Genomic DNA, 21,590 nt, shown 5'->3' on the forward strand with positions numbered 1-21,590 from the left:
CTGCTCGCCCTCGTTCCCCTTGTTCTTCCTCAGCCTCTCTCCTTCCTCCTCGTTTTCTCTCCATCTTTCCCCCCTCATTTTCCTTTCTCATTTACACCTTCACTGTCTTTCATTTTCCTTCAATGCCCCCTCTTTCCCTCTTCATCCCCATTTCCCCTCCATTACTCAGTTTCTCCTGTTCGTGCTCATTTCCCCTCGCTCCTTCATCCTCCGTTGTTCTCCCTCATGTTTCCTTTGCTTTCCCTCGTTGCCTCTGAAGTGCCCTCGGTCTCATTTTCCCTTCAGTCTCCCTTATTTTCTCCCCATTTCTCTAATTTCTCCCTCAGCCTCCCTCATTTTCTCTCTGTGTCAGTTTCCCCCTTAATTTCCCTCATTTTCGCCTCAATTTCTCTGATTTTCCCCTCAGTCTCACACATTTTCTCTCACTTTCTCTCATTTCCTCCTGTGTCTCCCTCATTTCCCCCTCAGTTTAATCTCACTTGCCCCTCAATTTCCCATTTTTCCCCTCACACTCCTAAATTTTCCCCTCAATTTCTCATTTTCCCCTCAGTCTCCCACATATTCCCCTCGGTTTCTCTAATTTCCCCCCTCGGTCTCCCACATTTCCCCCTCAATTTCTCATTTTTCCTCAATCTCCGACATTTGTTCCACATTTCTCCCCTCGGTCTCCCTCATTTCCCCTCAGTTTCTCTCCCTTCTCTGTCCTTACGCTCCCCTCATTCTCCCGCAGTTTCTCGCACGTTCCCGCCTTCCCTCTCAGGCCCCTGCGGCCTCCGCCGCTCCCCGGCTCGGGCCCTGCGGGCTGCCCGTTGCCGCCTTCCCCCTCCAGCGGCCGTGCCGCGATGGAGGCCGCGGGGGAGAGGGGTATTCGCGGCAGGGGAAACAATATCTCGTTTTCTGGTCTGTAGCGGGGGGTATTTGCAATGCAAATGGGCGCAGGGATTCCTTCAGTGCGGCGGTGGTTATCAGCCGCGGGCTCAGCTGGGTGACGAGCCCGGAGGTCACTGTCCCGGCTGAGAAAGGAGCCGCTGGCTGCGGACGAGGCATCATTAAAAGCCGCCCGCCCTGCAAACGCGGTTTTCTCAGCACCGCCGCTGACTCTGAGCGTGACATTTGCATCTCAAAAGTGGGTTTTGTTTACCTTTTCTTAGGGCTCTAAATGACAAGTTTATTGCGCTCAATTTTGTGAGCCTTAAATTAACGCGGGGCCGTCGTTACAAGTGCAATTTGTGACTGTTTCTGAGCGAATTTTCTTTTAGATGCAAGGCAGAATTTTTTCGTCGTGCAACTTTCTTGTTTGAAATAGTTTGTTGATCTCCGCAAGGCAGCAGAAAAATGCATGTTAGCCAATAACGCTGTGTGTGTTGCTAACCGATAGCCACAGGCAAGGATTAATCCGTTCCCAAATAATTCTAAAGAGCCAGTTTATCTCATCAACCTGATAGAGGATATTAGTAAAGCAAAATGCTTAATCGCTTCAGTTAACAACAACAACAACAAAAAAGAGCCTGATTTGGATTCTTTTAAGTGCCCCAGTTTTAATTTCCCATGTTTCTGTCTGATGCAGTCCCAAGAAACATCTCCGTGGACAGTCTCTTTTCTTCTCCATTGAGACAGGGCCTCTTTCTCTAGAAGTTCTCATTGATATCTTTAATTGTGGACATTATTTCCATGTACGTGACTCTTAGGTCTAAAACTTTTATTTTCTAACTCCCCGTCCTGGCTATTCACTTGCAGCCAGGACTGGGAGTTAGAAAATAAAACATCACAGCCCTTGGTGGTTACGTGTTCCCAGGCCTGAATCTTTTCTGGAAATGTCTCCATCCATGTTTGGCTCCAATCTTGCTCTGTTGAATTTCCTCCATGTGCAAGAGATGTTGCTCAGACACACATGACCCTGAACTTTTCCCTTTCCTGAAAAATTGTCTGTTACGTCCTCTGAAACATCATTAGAATTCGCTTTTTATTTTCATTCCCATCAATGACAAGTTTTCTGTGCCTTTGTTTTTGCCCAGCCTGGGGTTAATGGTTGTTTCCATGCTCTCCCAGTGCAGCACCTGCACTGCCCTCCTACTCCAGCACATCCATACTTACTTCTGCTGGTTTGGACACAGGTCACTCCTCCAGCTTTCAGCTGCTCTGTGGGATCCAAGCATGAATTTAAGGCATTTCAAAGTCAGGGATGGGAAGCCCCGAGTTGGGTGCCTCAGTTTCTACAGCACCTTGGGTGGGCAGGCTGACACATGGCCATTAAACTGTACTGAAGTTGGGGTGCCCCGTTCAGAGTAAGCACATCGTTGTATTGATGCCTGCTCCAAGCCAGCACCCTAGGGGTCTGTGCTGGGACAAGCAGTGCAAAGTGGCTTAATTTAAAAGATGCTGGGGTAGCTCCCTAATTCAACTGCAAAAATACTCAAGGAGAGAAATCCCAATAAGCAACCTTTGCTCCACTAGCAGTTCCCAGTTCTGAACAGTTTCCAGCCCAAGGACTGATCAAGCTTACTCCCAGTTTTCTTTTCAAGCTCAAAAAAAAGAAAAAAAAATCACAGCCAAGGGTAGAAAATTTGCCAGGCTCTATGGGAGAGCGTTGGGAGTTTCAGGTGCTGGGGAAGGTGTAGCCAGCAGCTATCTGGGCTCCTCCAAACTTCTAATTTTGCAGGGACATCTCAAGCTAACGAGCTGTCAGCTGAGCGCCTTCGCACCCAAGGCAGCCGTGGGCTGAGCTCCTGTTTCTTTCTCTCTGTTCCAGCAACTTCTGGGTTTTGCAATAAGCGTCTGCAAATCCAATTAGCGTCTTTCTTTGTGGCACTGTATGCTGGCAGAGATCTGCTGTGTTGCTGCCATCTACAGTAGGGCCAGTGCCAATGGATAAGAAACAGATCTTATTTGCATATTTAAATATGCAAATGAAACATGACAGCTCTCCCTAGTTTTTGTTTGGGCTTTTTATTTTTCTTTCCAATGTCTTGCTTCAAAGATCCTTGTCTTGGTCTGCAAGGTGTGCGTTTAATCTGGCTTGGACCACCGTAGGGGACTATGCCAAGGACTCGTTCTGTCCCCTGAGAGTTGGGAATGGTGGGAAATAAAGTGGAAAAAAGGCTTTGCTCTGCCTTGGTCAGGTAAACCCAGGGATGGGAAATATTTCTGGGGTGTTTCCCCTAGTCTACAGTCCTGGGAAGGTACAACGCATCCTTTGCACACACCATGGCTGCTGCACAGGCCAAGCCTAGCTCTTCTTGGGGATGTGAGTGATGGAGGCAACGACTCAGGTGTTTGGGAAGAGATGAGTCCTAGTGCTGCGATGGGCAAAATCACATCAAGGGTAAGTTGGGACCATGCAGCCCACACTTGGGTGCCCACAGACCCCTGTGTGCATCTGTATGTTTGCGGCTTGCTCTTCCAACCCTGGAGAAAAAAGTTTGTTTCACTATTTTTTGTCATTTGTTATTATTTTCTCCTTACTAATTTAGTTGTGTCTTCCCTTTTTCCACGCTTGAACTGAAGACCACAAGTTTTGTGGTCAGTCTGTGCTTTGACGGGCTTGGACACCAGCCAGCCACCAAGCAAGGCTGTCTTCAGCACTTCAGGAGTCAGGCAGTGTAGAAAAATGATGATCTTGTAATATTCTTATGTATTTAAACATTAAGACACAAATCTTGCATTTGAACATGCAAGAAGGGTTTTTCTGAGAAAATACATGCCTCTGGTTTGTGCCCATATGCAATGTGACTAGGAGATCCCTAAATTCTCTCCTGGATGTGTGTAAGTCACTTCAGTGCTGTCTGTTACCAGGTGCAAAATGGTTATGGTGATCTTCATCTCCTCTCATGAAGCACATCCAATGAGCCAAATATTCAGTGGCATTTCCAAGATGAACGTACCTGCAGTCGAAGCAAAGAACTGATGATATTTTAGGTAACAAGGAGCAGATCTCTTTCTCCTGTACTTACCATGACCTTGCCAACAAGTGTCATCAGCTGTTAACCCTAGCAATGTTTATTCTTCTAAAAATGACTTTGCTTTGCCTATGCTCTGCCTTCCCCTCCTGCTCCAGTTCACATACCGCACTACAGTATTCACAGCACATATTTAACACCAGAGTAGTATTGCAAAAATCCAGATTGTTAATAGCCAAAAACTCTGATTGTCAAAAAGATACTCCTAGCAACTACTAGCTGCATCTGGGAGAAATTAGAGACAGCTTGGAAATTCTTTAGTTCCCTTATTAATGAAGTAGGAAAAAAAAAACCAAACCCCACACTGTAATACAGTTTAGCTTAACTAAGTCCTTTTGTGCCTGGGGAAAATCTAAATTATAGCGTACTATAGCTACTGAAAAATGCAAAAGGCTTTTAATGTACAATAACCCTCCGAGCCAGAAGGAAGAAGGAAAATTTTCTTAGTAAGCAGGAACACAATGAGAATTTATTTTATTCTTTCTTTGTATTTAGCGCTGGTGAAAAGAGCCAGATGAATAGTAACAAACACGTCATGTCCCTTGCAGATGCAACATGGGCAGCACAAGCGTCCTCAAACTGCCCCGCCAACGTGCTTCAATTCTGAATGAGAGGGACCAGCTTTCTGGGTGAGAAAGGAGTCTGTCTCTATTCAGTCCCTGACCCCTCTGCTCAAGGCTGCTAATGAAGGGGCCTCATTAACACCAAAGGTGAGGTTGGCATTATAATGTAGCTACTGCAGGCTGAATCGACACCAATCAATTCGTTTTCGCCTGGTTGTTGAGCAGCGGTCGGGTGACAGTACCTTTCTCTTGTGCTCTACAGACAGAGGTCGGGTTTGGCCAAGTGATGTAATGGTCTGGGTTGTGCCAACCCCACCAGCCGGCTGGACCTGCCACCAAAAGCGTTTCACAGCCCGGTGTGTCCGACACTCAATATGAGCTACTGGCACAAGTGCAGGCTGAAGAAGATGGGCCCAGGCACCTTATGTGCCCGTTGGAGCAAACATGATCAAAAACTGACTGGTGAATGTCACCAGACTGGAGAACCTTTAGGCCACTGAAAAATACCAGATGGGGGAAAAAACAGCTTGGAAAATAGGACATGACTGGAGGAGTTCAGTAGGGGAGTCTGACCAGCACTGAAAAAGCCTGTTCTGAATTGTTGTCTGAATTGTTTTCTGGCTTGAAGAGAGTCCAAAAATGGAGCAGGAATTACTATCCCAGATGCATACTCTGAGATACAACCTCTCCTGTGGGATTTCCAGTGCCTGGAGTTTCCTAGGGCTCTAATGTAGCAGTCCGATGGCCGCACACTCATTCTTGCCGTGTTTTTGAGCATCCTGAGCTCTGACTCGCATTGTGTGGGGCCTTTTTCTTTTGGGACTGGTGTTTCTGCTATTTCCAACCCCAGGAAGTCAGCTTGGTGGTTTTCAGAGCAACTGGCCATTTCTAAGAGCAGCAGATACCCAGCCTGGTGGTTTGATCATCCTTACACTCAGAGCAGATTGCGAGACATCCCAGAGCTGGCAGAGCAGTGTTTCGGAGCCTGCAACATTCAAATTAGTATGAATTTTTGATTTTTGTGTATTCTGGGTCAGCTGCTCTCATGACAGATTCCAACAAAACTAAGCTGTTTTGCTGGAGTGACATGAAATGAGCTTTCACCTGTCTACACAACAACTGGAGGTGGGGTTGCCACATATGTAAATGTATGCAAACCAGCTCTAATCTAGCTAGCTCAGGTATGATAGCGGCTCAGATAATCCCCCACGCTGCAGTATGGGCTATGCAAACTTGCCTGTGACTAAGGGAATTTGGCTAGCCTTTACCATGCTGAAATTAATCCCACTGAAACTTAATCATTATCACTGGTATCACTACCTGTGAGACAATAGCGAACCTGATTGCAGCAAACTCACGTCTTAGCGGTGTGACACATCTCAGAAGCCTTGGAGCTTGATTTTGTTGCATAAAAACGCAGCCAGGGCAGTTTCAAGGGAGTCAGGTTGGAATATAAAGCAACATAAACATGCAACAAATACCATTTTGACCAACACAGGGAGAATTGTCTCTGTAGCTGCACTGTGGGGGCAGAGCTGTAACAAATTCTTTCCCTTTGTTACTCAGACATCAAAATAAGGCATGTAATACATGCTCATGAGTGAATCCATTACGCATACATTTTATATGCTACCAATATTTTAGATAGATGAATAATACAATCAGTCTGGACACATTTCATGCAATTTTGAAATACATTCCTGTAAACATTGCAGATGCAGGCCATTTTCTTCCGCTGCCTGCACGTTTTTATACACTATGAAATTTATTTTACATATATGCGTGAAATGTGTCACGAAACATCTGACATATGTGAAAAACATATTACTGTACCGTATGGGCAGTGTATAAGGTTGCTCATGAACAGCTTGAAAACAGCAATCATTTGCATATGGATGTATAGCTGTTTATATGATCCCATCATAGGAGAATTAAGGGTATGTCCCAGGTCTGGGTAGGTCACTGGCAATATTGGTATTGTTGGACCAATGATGAGTAAAGTTAGGAGAAAAAACACAAATAAATACAGTGTTTGATGCCCGGAAATTTTAATCAGTTCCTCATAACAGAGCAATTTGTAGAGTTTTGTGGAAGGTGAGGCACAGTGAGCAGGAGAAGAAAATCATGTTTTTAGTGACCCTTTGCTCTATGATATTTTGATCATTAAAAGTCGTCTTTTTTCTGCTGTTACAGAGCAGATCCTATTCTGCCTTTCAAGCACCCACTTCGGACTGGACTGGCTCTCCAGGCTGAATAGAGTCAGTACACATTGGAGATGGTACAAATGGGGTCAGACTCCATCTTTAATCTATATATATATCTTTCAGTAATGGTAAATGTTATTCCATGTTACATGAGTAAATCTTTAAGTCTGATAGGATGATTCATGATGAATAACAAATTCAACTTGTTGTCATTTTTGCTCTCCTTCACAGATTTGGTTTTGATTTCGCTTGGCAGTGCTCTGGTGGATGGATGTTAATACTTTGCAATATTGGGGTAATAAGCAGCAAAATTTCACATATATTAATTTTTGCATTTTCACATTTTTCTTCATTGATTAATCTTTAACTTTGTCCCAGAAAACACTTAAAGAAATATTGCAGTTTGCACTTTATTGGCATTACATGGCACTATTTCTGGCTCCAGCCCAGCCGAATATATTCTTAAGTGTAAGCAAGTGCCATTGATATCAAGGGAATTATTCATATTCTTAAAATTAAACATATGCTTAAGCGTTTTAGTGAACTGAGACAGCTGGTCTCTTATGGAAGGCTTATCTAAATAAATGCAGTATCAATTGCAGATTGTGAATTTTATAACCCGATGCACAACCGAATGTTGCTTTTCGTGAATACTTCAGCATTTGAGATAAATCTTTGCCTTTTGTTAAATATTTGAGACACTAAAACTAAATGTGCCATTTCAGGAGAATAACCTGATTTCGTTTTATGTTTAAACACATTTATAAAAAACCGTGTGCTTAAGTGAGCTCATGAATCGGGACCCAAGTGACTGAATGTTCATAGCAAGTGAATAAATAAAAAGCGGAGAACAGCCCTAATTGAAACCACATTCTGAGCTGTAATGGGAAGGCACAGAAAAATTAATCCTTCCATTTTAGGTATTTTGATAGCAGCCATTACTCAAGAATTGAAGGTATTTGAACCACTTTGTCAGGCGAATGTGCTTGTTTTTCTTCTGAAAACAGCAGTGAGAATATCTTAGTAAGTGGAATCAAATCATGGGGTTTTATAGAAATAGCTGAAGAGATCATTTGGTCTTTTGATCAAAAATAATTCTTTTTCAACTGGCCATGCTGCTTCTTTCTGAGAAGCAACTTTTGCCCACATTTCCTCTATGATCACTGGTCAAAACCAGCCCCGATTATGTGTGCAGCCACCGTGTGAGCTAATACAGAAAGACATAGGCAGGGGACCTCAAGACCCTGACTGCTGCAAACACCGTGACAGAATATTCACTGAAATACAACTTTCAGCTAATCAGGACCTGCTGCCTGTCCAGAAGAGTCATTAATATCTGGGAAATCCTGGCATTTGTTTATGTCCCTATGGCTAATTTTGTCTTACATAAAAAGCAGATAGCAAGGATGTAGGTAAAACAGTGGGAAAAAAAAATGAAACCGCTTTCCTAGCAGTTGTGAGGTGGGTGTAACAGAATTGCCAGCCCCTGAGTTGAAAATCCTGTGTCAGACCTCAAAAGTAGCACCGAGGGTTGAAAGGACAAGACTTTTAGAGTTAATAATTCTTGGAGCTTATCTCTTTCCTTCCTGGTTTTCTAGCCCTTTGCGTTCATGGTTTCAAACTTTGGTCTGCAGACCTAGGAATTTAAAACTAAGAAAAAAATCAAAGCTGAATCAATGTTGTTTTAACATGACTCCAGCAGAGGGTACTTTAAATCAATTGTAAAGATTGCCAGGCTGGCAATAAAATCCCAGGACCTAGTGACATCCATACTGTGTTTCAAAACTATTATCTTTCTTTCTCTTAGAGACAGTTAACAAATAAAGATATTTTGCAAAAGGCATAAGAGATACTCCAGTGAAGCAATTTCTTCTGGCATTGTTAAGAGCAGAGACCGGGTTATTATTAATTACTTTTGCATTATTTATGGAGGTCTATGAATGTGCAATGTCCTTTACAGATGAATCACTCTGCCTTGAAAAGTTTCCAGTCTGCGAGACAAATCCTGCAGTGTAAATCTGTAACAGCAGGAGGCAATTCGGTGCGGCAGAACAGGTAGGTGTTAATCCTTGATGCTGCACCACTGGTGCATTATCAATATTATTATTTAATTTGTGTTGCAGTTGCACCAAATAGACTCAACTGATGCTGTTGTTTCACAACCTTTATAATCTGGCACCAGTTGAAAGGAGCAGCCTCTATCCTCTCCCTCATTGCTGCTCCTTCTCTTGCCTCTTTTCTTGTGGTTTAGGCGGCCACATGGCTGAACCAAATCAAGGAAATTATCTGGGTTAAGCCTCATCTGGCAAATAAAAGGAAAGGTTTAATTTTGACCAGTCCTAATCCATGTTTTTGAGTGCAGGAATTTGGGTTTGCTGCTCTTCTTGCCCTGCCTGTTTTCCCGCGTTTCTCTGCCGAGCAAGGGAGCTACTTACACCCGGAGAGGCATTCACATGGCCAAGGGTCCCAGTGCAGAAGGTACTGTCATAGCTCCCCATCACCTGGGGGAGTTGAGAAGGGGCCACTGTTGCCTTTCACCTTCTGATTGCTCCCAGCTTTACCAGTTCAGCATGCTGATAGTCCCTGCAGGACCCCTTTGAGCTCAAGGCAAAAACGCCCTGACTCGTCTGGTTGACAACTCTGCTCGTTTTTATGGGATGTTTGTCAGTTCTGCACCCCACATACTGGAGCCACAGCTCCCTGGCAGCAAGGACAGAGCATTCCCAGCAGCTCAGGGACCTTTTGGAGGTGTGACCCCTGCCTCAAATAACCCTGTGCAGCCCCAGGGCCGCCCAGACCACAGTCACACCCTGGTGTCAAGGCTGCTTCGCTCTCCCAGGCTACAGCCCCGCTTGGCGCAGGAGGCCCTGCCTCGGGTGCAGCAGTCCTTTTAAAGCTGCTTTGTGGGTTTCTTTTTTTTTTTCTCTCTTTCTTTCGTCCTCCTCCTCCCCAGGTTCCCAGGGCTGGGGATTCAGCTTCTGGCTTCATCCAGAAATCCCTGAGGGTTTCAGATCCCCACGAGGCCTCTCAATGTCTTGATCTGCTTGAATAGGCATTTTTAACGCGGCCCCGGCTGTCATCGGGGCCTGTTACAGTCACTCAACTGCAGCAACATTGTTCTCAAGGCAGTGGCGCCTGGGACACCTCCCTTATTACCATACTGCACCGGGGATTTTGCCGCTGGGTTTCTCTGCCGAGCATTGCACCGGCTTCATGGCCGGAGGTGGCCAATTAGCCCTCCTCACCCGCGCCCCAACCTCCATTCCTTCATGGCTCTCTCAGCATCTCCAGCCTGCAGGGCTGCTGGCACCTGTCCATCTCCGGCGGTGCCGTTGGAGGTGAAGGTGACCCCCTTTTCCTGTGCCAGGCTCCCTGGCAACGCGTTCTTTCTTTGCGAGCGGCCTCCTCCACCCCCTGACGGGGAGAGGGGCTGTGAAAGCCCTGCTGCACTTTTGAACTTGCTGCCGACGAGCTCAGTGGCTGTGCAGGGCTGCGCCAACGGAGGGGCCGAGCCCAGCGGGGACCCGGTGCAATTGCCCAGAAGTTATTAATAGGCTGTAGAAGAATGTGATGGGCTGGGGAAGGGGTGAGGTGGGAGGGGGGGAGAGCAAGAAGGAGCAAAATGGGGAGGGTCAGCGAACGGGAGACGAGGTGATGAGAGGATAGGCAAGACGGATGGCATGCAGGAGAGAGAAAGGGGCAAATGGAGGAGGAGATGGGCACTGTGAAGGGGAGGCAAGGACATACGAAGGCTGGGGCTCCAAGTCCTCCTTGTCCTGCACCTTGTGCAGGTGCCTCACTGGTGGCCATGCTGATGTTTGACCCCAGAACCAGGGGAGACCAGGCCTGGAGGTTCAGTCCTTGCACAAGGCATCCCTTTCCCAAGATGAAATATTGCTCAGGGTTCATGAGCCAAATTTGCCATCTAGTGGCTCTGGGGACCATTGCAGAGAGATCACGGGAAGGCCACGGCAGGGGCGCTGTGTGCCACACTGCTCAGCACCTTCTGCCCTGGAGGCTGAGGCCAGAGTGCTTCTGCTTATACTTTACTCACAGGGTCCCAAAAAACCTGTGGTCCCTGGAGTGACAAGACCTTGTTCTGGCTGCTTTGCAGGGAGCCAACCTCAGCCACTCTGCCAGTCTCTTGGTGCTCTCCAGAGACAGCCCCCTCTGGTTGTGTGAGGACCCAGACCCGCAACGTGGTTCACCTTGTCACTGTAATGCAGCAAGGCTCAGAGAACAAGAGTGTGTCCCGTGGCTGTGAGATAACTCCTTCACCATTACACTGTGGCAAGAACCTGTAAAGCATCGCTTTGTACCCGTGGCACAGCAGTTGTCTTTCTCTGAGGCTTTACATCTTCTCTTTGTTCTTGCAAAGGTACCAACATGTTTAACATATTGGCTCCTTACCTCACTCTCTGCCACCAGCCAGGCCTCTTCTGAGCTGTCACCCAGGAGGATTTCTCTTTATAAACATCTCTCTCTAGGTCAGAGTGAGTTTTGGCCACCCTGCCTGTGGGAGTGGCTGGCAGATAAAAGGAAATGTGGTGCAGTCAGGGGAAAGAAAGGGGCTCAGTGCAAGTCAGTGTCCATAGCTTTAATGCACAGCTCTCCTGAGCAAGACCACATACATCAATAAATAAAATTATTAATAATAACAATTAGAGCAGCCCCAACAAACCCAGCTGCCACCAGTTTGGCTTCTGTGTTCTTCACTGTATCCTTGTCAGCAAGAGATGCCGCTGCTTGACTTAATGCAGAAGACACAGAAGAAGCACCACCTCCCTCCCGTCCTCCATAGGGATCTGCTGGAGGAGGAGATCTCCAGTTCCCTGGACACCAGTCTGGGCAGAGGCTTCCAAGGCACCTGTGGGCTCCCACCCTGCTTCATGCTCGGCATCACGAGGCCTCAGCTGCTCCCTGCCCCATCTGCTAGCCACATTGCCCTTGTCCGAGGAACAGGCGTGCAGCCGAGGTGTTCCCCATGCAGACACACATGTGTGGGTCCTGCACCCTGTGCCCAATAGATGCCTGACGGCAACAGACTCTAGCACTGCTTGTGGGGCTCCTCCAGAACAATGTAAGGCACCACGACAGGCCAAGAGTCACTGGGCCAGTATTCTATCTTTGGCTTGAACGTTGGCACCTCGTAGCTGATGTCAAAGTACATGACGACTGGGAAGCAGTAGAGGAGGGATATGGCTATCAGCACGTGCCTGGCAAGGAAACCAAAAAAAACATGGTTGGACAGAGGTGACTCCATCTGCTTCTCCTGCACCTTGTAGTGGTGTGCAGCTGGCATTGTCACTGTGAGGCTAGACCAAGGGGTGTGGTGATGGCAGGCAAAGGTCCCCGTCCCAAAATGGAGAAGGGCTGCAAGGAGTGTGGGTCCTGCAGGGTTTGAGCCTATGGAGAAATCCTAGAAGAGCTCTGTGAGCTGAGGTGGGGACAATTCCTTGCACAGAGGGGACTGGATGACACAGAGGACTCAAGCCCCAAACCAAACCACCCATTTCACCTTGCCTGGCCTAGCCCAGCAGCACTGGGTACCTGTCCCAGTCATCCCAGTGATTTGTGAGGACGAGAACATGTGTTGTGTGCAGCACTCTCAGCCACACTTGGCCAGGCACTGAAATGTCTCACCCAAGCAAATCACTGCCTTTCAGTTTGGCTATTAAAATAGCTCAAAGAACATAGCACTTCATGCAGCTTTCTGGAAGCACATGCAGCCTGTTGAAAACAAGCTGCTTAGCTGGATGGACTTTTAGAACAATTTCACTTACAAAACACCATTTGGGTGGTGTGGGGGAGGTAAGGGATATTAAGCAGCAATTAGGATCAAAACCTTGAGCTGGTGCCAGGGTGAGGAGTAGCATCAACAGCAACAGTGAAAAGGAGGAGAGGGTTCGGCAGAGATGTGGCTACTCCCTGGTTGAGTATCATGACCTGCTGCCACTTCTCCTTAGCTGTGGCTCTTCAGCCCCTGAAATGTTCCTGCCTCTGCACTGAAGCCCTTACCAGAAACTGTGGAGGTAGGGGAAGTTGATCGCCTGCCAGAATCCACAGAGCCACCGGTCGCTTATCCAGCTGCTGATGGCCAGAACCCACCACACCACCATGGTCGCGGCCATCCGGTGAACCCTTTTGTCGTTGCACCTGGAAGACACAGCCAGGGAGAGGGAGCTGAGCATTGTGTTGGAAGGAGAGTGAGGTTTAAAGAGGGCTGGTTCTTGTCTGCAAGTGCTAATGCAACAGGGCAAAACCCAGTGAGTTTCTTCTGGAGAGTATTCATCAGACCACAAGAGCTGGAGAAATGTGGCTCTGTAGAGGAGTTTTCTGACTTTCTGTGGTTGAGGATGATGCTAGGAGATGCCAGAGAACTCCTGTCTTTCTCTCCAAATCCTGGTGGGTTCTCCCAACCCCACACTGGTTCCCAAATCCCTCACAAAGAGCTGCAGAGATGGCAGCTGGGGAAGAGAAGGTGCATTTGTCCCATGGATTGTCCCCATTCTGTGTGGCACCTGGACCAGATGGCCTTATTGTACTCCGCTGCCTGTGTCTCTCCCTGTGTCCCTCCCATGCTGCCCCAATTCTTTGGTAGTCCAACATGTGGCTGATGAAGCTTTGGGCTCAATTCACTGTCATGCACAGAGTCACTGCCAGGAGCATGCGATGGGCCTGCAGATATTCCCTCTCAGCCCCCTCCTTACTTTTTCAGCTCACGCCATGTCAGGTAGAGCAGGTGGAAGGCAATGCAGTTGAGCGCGTAGGCATTGATCGCTGGCTTGACGAAGGACATCAAGGTACTGATCACAGTGGTGATGCCAGTCAACCACAAGAAATGCTTCCTAAAGGGAGTTGGGAGTGAGTGTCAGTGCCCCCGAGGTTCACAGTATGGAAGGATAAGGATGAGAGAGGTCCTGCTCATTGCCTGGGAGAGGAAACGCTTCTCCAGCACCTCCAGTCTACCTCCTGCATATGGCTGACCTCAGACTCTGCAGTAGTCCTGGCAGGAAGGCTGAGGGATCTGTATTTATCTGTGCTTTGCCTAAAGCCTCCCAGTTAGTCCAAGACAGAGCAGAGAACACAGCCTGAAAGGTAACTTGTGCACTTTTGTGGTGATGCCAGAGCATGGAGAGGCAAAGGCATAGAGATCTTTGCACTGGGAAGGGCTGCAAATCAGGAGTCCCAGCAGTGGCAGGCAAGGGCTTGAGCCGTGCAAACTGCAGATTTGGGCTGACTGAACAACAATAGTGCTCAGAGGGGCTTTTCACATGCAAATCTCTTCCTAAGTGCCTTCCCCTCTCCCCAGCCATGTCGCCACAGTGAACTCCTGGTGACCTCCTCTTTGGCATGGGAAGAGCAGACTTGGAGCAGGCCTTTGCAAGGCTTCTAACTTGGCTGGCTCAGAGGGCTCCAGCAAACCTGCCAGGATGAGACCATTCTTTGAGCAAAGCTCTGCTAAGTTCCTGTGTCTGCTGATCCATGCTCACCCAGTATGCCCATCCTTTCTGCTGAGCTTCTCTAACCCAGCCAACCCTCCTTGAAACAACCTTTGAAATGTGGGGTGTTAACTTAGACCAGCTGGTCCTGTGGGAAACCCCATCAACCTTCAGGGAAGGCTCTCTGTGAATGGCAGGGGATGCTATAACAGTTTGAAAGCATGGGTAATTGAATGTTGGTGCTTAGGAACATTTAGTTTCTGGATTCATTTTGAATTTTCCCATGCAAAGTTTCCTTTGCTGGCTGTGGGCTGGGGATGGGAACTGTGGGTCACAGGCATCAATGTCAATGTCGCATTCCTCCCCTCAGAGCCTGAAACCCTACGTCCCTCTGAGTCATACCTGGTCTTGATGCATCTGGGGAAATAAATCTCTGGGTACCAGAATGAATATGCCGCAGCCAGCGTCCAGAGGATGGAGAGCTCATCCAAGAGCTGTCCCATATAGCTCAGGGTCATGTGAAAGTACATGGAGAAGATACCTGCAAGGATCAAGGACAGCTTGTGTTGGCAGAACTCCGTCCTTGCACAAGCCCATCTGGTCTGGGAAGTTCTTGGGGGCCATTCCTAAAGACATACCATGCCTGAAGAGCAGGCCATGGACCTTAGTGTTAGTGGAGGCCTGAGTGAGCCAGTCCACACAGCACCACAGAGATTTACTGGGCTGGAAGCTGTGCATCCACAGCCAGCAGAAACCATGAGCTGCAGGGCTTCAAACAGATGCGGCTCTTCAGTTTCCCACCCCAGTTTGCCGCTGTGCTTCGGCCACTAAGAACCAGCCTCCAAAGCCAAAGGTATAGTGAAAGAAGAGTTGACAACCTGTCTGGTCTCACAACCTTGGCACCCACCTACACAGAAGAGCAGGCCAGAGATGAAATACAAGGGCAAGGCACGCTGCTGACGGTACTGCTGGTTCAGGTAGAGCAGGGCAGGAGAAAGGATGAAGAAGCATACATTGCTGATCTGAAAAACAAGAGGCACATTCATCTTTTGGCATGATCTTGGACAAGTCCCATCCCACCATGTGCCTCGATATCTCTGTGCGTGAAGAGGATAGTGATCTCTAGTGGAAAGCACGGCGTGGAAGCAGGTATTACTCTTGGCACAAGGAGAGGGCAGAGGCGTTTCTCGAGAAGCGAGGCTGAAACTGGAAGGACAGCTATTGCTGTGACAGCAAGGACTGCAGACATCTGTGCCCTTCCTACAGTCACCTCCAGGGCCAGCAAGCCCAGGGTAAGCTGGTGTGCCCCTTTTAGGTGATGGTTTAGCTTCAGCTGCCCAGTGTCTTCAAGCAAGCTGCAAAAGCTCTTCTGTTTGCAGCCATCTCCCTCTCCTGCCAACCCAGACCTGCCAGAAACTCCCTGGATGGCTTCTCCAAGGGGCTGGGTGGATGTGAGGAGCCAGGCCACCACAGCAAGGCAGTCAGGAAAACAATAGTTAACTGGGAGTGGGTGTGGTAGAAAACCACAGGATGAGCAGGACATTGGTACCTGGGAACAAGAGTGAGGTGACATCCTGTAGTATCATGTGTGAAGCCACCTGGCCTGGGGGAGAGGTATTCTGGACACTAGTAATTACGTGAAGTCATAAACCTCCTCTAAACATACCTAGCATACAAATACAGGGAAATTATTCTACCCTGATTTCCAGCTCTGCGAAATAGCTTCATTGACAGATTTTGGAGATAGAAGGGCCTGTACTGGATCCTCCTCTGGGGAGGAGGGTCTGTACTGGGGCTCAGCCTGTTCCTGCTGCTTGGACTGGTTGAAGGTGCCAGTGCTTTGGGAATGGCAGATGCTGATGGGCAAAATGCGGGAGCTGGGGGGGAGCAGCAAGTGCTCAATGCCTGGACCTGTCTGCTACATCCAGCCTGCTCCACCCTGTAGCTATAAGGGAATGAAGTTTGAAATAATCCTTACCCTCTGGTAAGGAGGATAACTCTATGGGTTCTTCCTGTGGCTTTTTCACCTGATTTTGCAAAGTCAGTAAAGGGATTATCACGGGGAATCACAGACTCCTCAGGGAAAATCTTTCTTGCTTATGGTCTGTCGTGCTACCTTTTACGTGCCAGACAGCTCTTGGGGCTTTGGAAGAGCAGGGCAGAGCCATCTGCTAAAATGCCATTTGGCAAGCCACCAGACTTTTATCTCCCCTGACAATCCTTTTCCTTTCATCTTGCAGCTTGGTACTGACCCAGACCCCCAGCCTGAAAGTTGACCTCCACAGCTGGAGTCTCACCCCTCAGCAGCCCTTACTTGCACCAGGTAAACGGCAAAATCCGTGCTTAGCTTGTGATGTCCCACGGGTTCTCAGTTTATGGTAACAGAGCTGTAAATCACAGGGATGTTGTTATATATTTGAAACACACCCTCTCATATTCCAGAGGAAAACACAATTCACGCTTAATGTAAAGTCTCTGTTCTCTTTAACACCTGGAGATTAATCTTGAATTTCACTAAGGCTTTCATGAAACAATTTGATGCTCCCATTAACAGCAATTCTCAGGCCAAGTGTATTGGTTTTCTATAGGTGCTTAGAGGCAAATCCAGGCCTGTTCCCATTCCAGCTATGAAAAGAGAAGTGCTGCTCCCATTTGCACGCTTGATGTCAAACTGTTCGGAAATGATCGAGAAACCAAACCCTGTGTTAAAGTAACAACTGTGTTGCAAATATTTCTTTTCCCGTGAAATGGTTGAAGAGGCCTTTGGAGGACCAGCAGGGATAGCAAGTAGAGAGAAAGTGCTTGCAGAAGAGGCAGCAGTATGCAAGTGCCAGCACGCATATGAAAGTGAGCAAATGTGGGATTTTGAGATTGCGTATGGAGAGGCCTGAATCCCTGCTGCAGTGGGCATTGCAACAGCGCCATTAATTACATGATAGTAATGTTATCGCTTCATTAATTCAGTATGAGATGTGCAAGATCAGATATCAGAGGGGAGGCATAATCAGGGGAACTGTGCCAATAGGGTCGAAAAGATAAAGTGGTTTCTTGCAGAGCAGCCCAACCTTGAGCTTAGTGGAGAGCTGCTACAAAACTGCATCTGTGGGGGATGCAGGGTATTCATTACTCATCGGATCCAAGCTCTGATTTGTAGGTGCTGTCTGATATCTTCCCTCTAGGATGGGGCAAGCTCCATCTCAAATGTGGTTAGGAGCTTTTTGCTCCCGGTACTCCCATTAGGGAGTTTTCCCAAAGTCTCTGCTCACACTGAGTCCTCCCAGCACAGCTTCTGCTTATACGCAGCTGGGTCATACTGCCCAGGAGGCACCAGCTCGCTCTGCCCAGGATGCCAGGGAGATAGGAGAGTGGTGACAGAGCTGAGGTGTGATTTGACCAGCAAGAGTGACTCAGCCCCGTGGTTTTCCACCGTGTGAGCTCACAGCAACATCCCACTTCCTAACAAGTGTTATTGCTCTGGGTGCCTAAGCCAAGTCTGTCTTGACTTCTTTCACTAGGGGAAACGCAAGACTGGGATCAGTGACATGGCTCTAATCCTGGAGCATTAGCAGCCTCAGGGCTTCTGCAACTTGGCACTTCGCAGCCTGAGGTGGAGACAGAGACCTGCAGAGAACCTGTGTGCATCTCCATCCACGACAGGGTGAGAACAAGCCTCCAATGCAGATGGAAACAGGAGATGCTGGTTTGCAGATTTCTACCTGGCTCTGTGAGTATGGCAGCAGTGTAACAGCAGCTGAGGTGTGCACTGGTCCTTACTCAAGATGAGCATTTTCTGCAGTGAAAGGAGATTTCTGCAAGACTCATTCAAGGCCAGTGAAGCAGCTTTAGTTTACAGAAGAGCCCACAGGGCCAACAACAGAAGCGAACACCTCAGAAGCTCCCCAGACCAGTATAGCAAGTTCCTAATAGCAAGACCTGTGTATGAGATGATGAGGCTGCACGTCCTGATGTCATGATATCACACCAGTGCTTTGGGGCAGGAACAGCTCTTTCTCTACTGTTTGCAATGTGCTGGGGGTGGAGCTGCCGTACTCCTGCGTGTGACTCTCTGGGCAGGCGAAAGTGCGATGTGTTTGTGATGCCACAGGGTTACCTGAGCCAGTGCAGGGTGTAATGGCTCTGACACACTCTGAAAGTGAGTGTTTCTTTAGGTGTATTGAGGTACTTTGCACCTGCAGTTGAGCTTATCTCCACCAATCGATGGAGTAGGCAGGAGCTCTGCATATACGGCAGTGTCAGAGCGCCTGCTGCTTTGCCCCAGAGACTGCTGAGGATTTGGGTGTCATTACCAGCATCCTGGATCAGTCATTTCAGGAAAGAAATGAGAGTAGAAAGACAAGTTCCTGACTGATGACCCTCATGTAGCACAATACTGTTCTCCTACGTACAGCCAGAAGACAATAAATTTCTGGGTCACTGAGTCGCTATAAATAGTCAGCACTTTGTTGCTGAACTGCATCGAATCACTATCCACCATGTATTATTAGGTACTTAAAGATACTGTTTACATTCTTCACCAAGCAGACCTGAGAGAGAGTGCAGCTGGCACAGAGGATTTCTCGGCAGCACATTGCTGCTGCTGGCACAAAACTACCCTGTTGGAGCCCCAGGCAGTGTTGGGAAGAAGTCATTGAAGAGGATGCTCCATTAGGAAGCCCTGCTGATTTAGTGGTGCAGGAGGCTTGGGTAGGAGTTGGCTGGGTTCCCAGTCAGTCTAAAACTCCAGCAAACTGGCGCTGAAGTCAATATTGATATTATTGTCTCAGGCCAGGCCTGTGAAATAAGGCCCATAAAGCTTGCCACAGAGAGGAAGAGATCTGAATATGGGGAACAAATGAATGAAGAAGAGAAGAGAAGGAGATCCAAGCTGTTAGGGTCACATCTGAGATGATGGTTCCCTGTGGCCCAGCTGGATCTGCCACATGCTGCCAGCCAGCAAGGATAGCTAGGGATTTCGTACTGGTCCTGTTTTGATGGTCCCCCCTTTAGGGCACATCACAAAGAGACTGATCCTGCGAGAGAGCCCAGAGCATGAAGAAGGCTCCCCCAGTGCTGCTGCAAGAAGCGAGAGCCAGGCAACACCAGCAGACTGATGAAGGCGTGATGTCCATGTAAGTGATGCTCCTGCCCACTTTTGGTTACAAGGCCTGGTCTTGAGCATGGTGCAGCCTTTGGGGCTGTCTTCAGATGCTCAAACAGCAGCAGTTTTTAGGGGGGTTTGCTCTTTTGTCTCCTCTGATCAGGAGATCAATCCTGATGCAGAGAGCTGTCAAGGGAGGTTTCGGTCTCTGCTACTTTCTCTAAACAGGAATCGTAGCTTAAGCTCTAGAAGTGGTACCCTCTGCCTGCACAGGTGCTCTGCTGAGCTCCGTGGACTGGTAAAAGTGAGCCTGGCAAGAAGGAGGTCCCTGCAGGGACCAAAAAAAGCTCTTTCTCCACTGGGAAAGAGGTGCCCTGTGTTCACATAAAGAGGGGAACAAGGAATAGCTTAATCGCTGGAAAAAATCCTGGAGGGTTTGCTCTGCCCACATCTCTCTGTGTTCATCGATATCGTGCTAGTTTGCATCTGCGTGAAAATACGCATTGGAGAAGTTTTCCTCTCCTGGAGGGAAGCTGTGTCTCAGTCCTACCTAGTGCAAATTCAACCAGACAAGCGCAGTGCCTCCAAGGTGGTGTAGGATGGAAACATGGGAGATGGCTGTGGCTGTCAGGCACCTCCCTCCAGAACTAGGGACCCAGGTAAGATTTTCAGTGATAGCTACATAATTTAGAAGCCTGTGCCACAAAACCACCTGGGCAGCTAAGAGTTAGTGTTTTATTGGGAATTAGAGGGCTCTGTGTCCCAAGAAAGACAGTTATGCGTCTGGTCACACCAACTGGTGTCTAGCAGTGTGCCGCAGAGAAGTTAGACTTGTTATGCCTTCCTCTGAGCCCATCCAACAGGGATGCAGTGCCAGTAAACAGGCAACAGCACAATACATTCGGTTGGATGCCAGAGGGAAGCAGGATTTGGTCTAGACTGGCAGATCTTTATTTGTTAATTGTCTCAAAGGGAAGTGCCTATATACAGCCTGAGCATCCCTCCTCTGAAACCCTGGCTGAGCAATTGGAACTGGGGAGCTGTGGGACTCGGGTGAAGGAATCATCGTTATTATAGGCAATTTATTAAAAGCAGGAAATGCTTTTTTTTTAAAAAAAAAAGAAGAGGAAGAGGCATTCCCATGAGAACAAGAACATCTACTGTTAGACTGTAATTGCCAAAAGTTGTAAACAAGGACTTTGGAAGGTTGTAAATCCACATGCCTCGCACCCCTGCTGGCCTGTAATTGCACTGGGGTAGAAGGTTAAGTACGGAGTCCTCTGCAGATAGATGTGGATGCTTTCAGCCACACTTAAGCCAGGAGGCTGCATTCAGGGACCGGCACTGAGTGGAGCCTGAATTATAAAGGATCACAGGAGGTGAAACTGGCTCAGGTATCAACTTTCCTCTGCCTGGAGTTCCAGGTTCCCAACCTGCCTGACACGCTTCATGCAAGCGCTGTCTCTTGTTTGGCCACTCCTGTACATTTAGCTGGAATACATGAGCCCTGTGTGGGACTTATCCCAGTTGGCAGGAGAGCTGCAGGACTGGTATAACAGGATCTCACAAACCTAGGCTACAGAGCACTGCTGGAGCACTGCTAGGGCTTTCTCACTGGAAACTCAGCCCCACGTGTGCCAAAAGTGCCCCTGACTCCAGCTCATTTTGGGAGCAACAGACTGTTGTAAGCAATAGAAGTCCCATGATTTACCTGAAGCTCAGAAAATGTTCCCACACCAGCACCCTCCAACACCAGGAAGTTCAAAGGAGCTAGCAGAAGGAGAGAAAACAAGGCTGTCCCGTCTTGTGTCCCAAAAGCAGCTCCCGGGTGCCCGGAGCTGGCTGCCTTCGTGCCCCAGCCTGCCCTTCGGATGCGCCCACACTCACGGTGTTGTAGTACTCCGCAATGACCGTTGAGTGCTCAAAGTTGCCTTCGCACCAGTCGACTTCGGCACTCTGGTAGGAAAATATGCTCGGCATCGTTGGGCCACCTTTGCAGAAGGGAGAGGAGTGGGTTAGCTTTCCACATGGGGAAGGTGCTGTACACCCAAAGGGGAGAAGCGGACTCTGCCCTTGCACACGCGCGCTTGCGTTGCACCAGCCTGCGCAAGCACAGCATCCTTACCCTGCTACAAAAGACTCATCCTCTTCCCAGCAGACAGCATATTGTGGAATATTTCTTCCTCTCTCCGCATGGCACAGGAGGACAAATCACCCCATGAAATGTTCTTGAACTCTGAGCCTGTGAAGGGTCCCCACAGTCCCATCCATGGCGTTAACATCTCTCATCAGGGATCATTGCTGCCATATTGTGCTTCCTCATTTCA

At 48.3% G+C, this 21,590-nt stretch overlaps 1 protein-coding gene across 1 annotated transcript; it reads right to left on the reverse strand.

Moving 5' to 3' along the window:
- Window positions 1–11,770: 11,770 nt before the first annotated feature.
- ACER1 (alkaline ceramidase 1) lies at window positions 11,771–21,243 on the reverse strand. Its single transcript, XM_010186724.1, has 6 exons — window positions 21,151–21,243; window positions 15,073–15,187; window positions 14,568–14,706; window positions 13,434–13,571; window positions 12,742–12,879; window positions 11,771–11,939 (listed from the first exon to the last, which is right to left on the reverse strand). The coding sequence occupies exons 1-6, from the start codon at window positions 21,241–21,243 to the stop codon at window positions 11,771–11,773; spliced, it is 792 nt and encodes a 263-aa protein (XP_010185026.1).
- Between the last annotated feature and the right edge of the window lie 347 nt (window positions 21,244–21,590).

The sequence above is a fragment of the Mesitornis unicolor genome, unplaced genomic scaffold (assembly GCF_000695765.1).
Source record: "Mesitornis unicolor isolate BGI_N332 unplaced genomic scaffold, ASM69576v1 scaffold30120, whole genome shotgun sequence".
NCBI classification, from domain to species: Eukaryota; Metazoa; Chordata; class Aves; order Mesitornithiformes; family Mesitornithidae; genus Mesitornis; species Mesitornis unicolor.

Coding starts and splice junctions, on each gene's coding strand:
- ACER1 (XM_010186724.1), bottom strand. CDS start 21,243: ATGCCGAGCATATTTTCCTACCAGAGTGCCGAAGTCGACTGGTGCGAA. Junction 15,188..21,150: donor TTGCGGAGTACTACAACACC/GTGAGTGTGGGC, acceptor CTTGTTTTTCAG/ATCAGCAATGTATGCTTCTT. Junction 12,880..13,433: donor ACATGGCGTGAGCTGAAAAA/GTAAGGAGGGGG, acceptor TGTGTCTTCCAG/GTGCAACGACAAAAGGGTTC.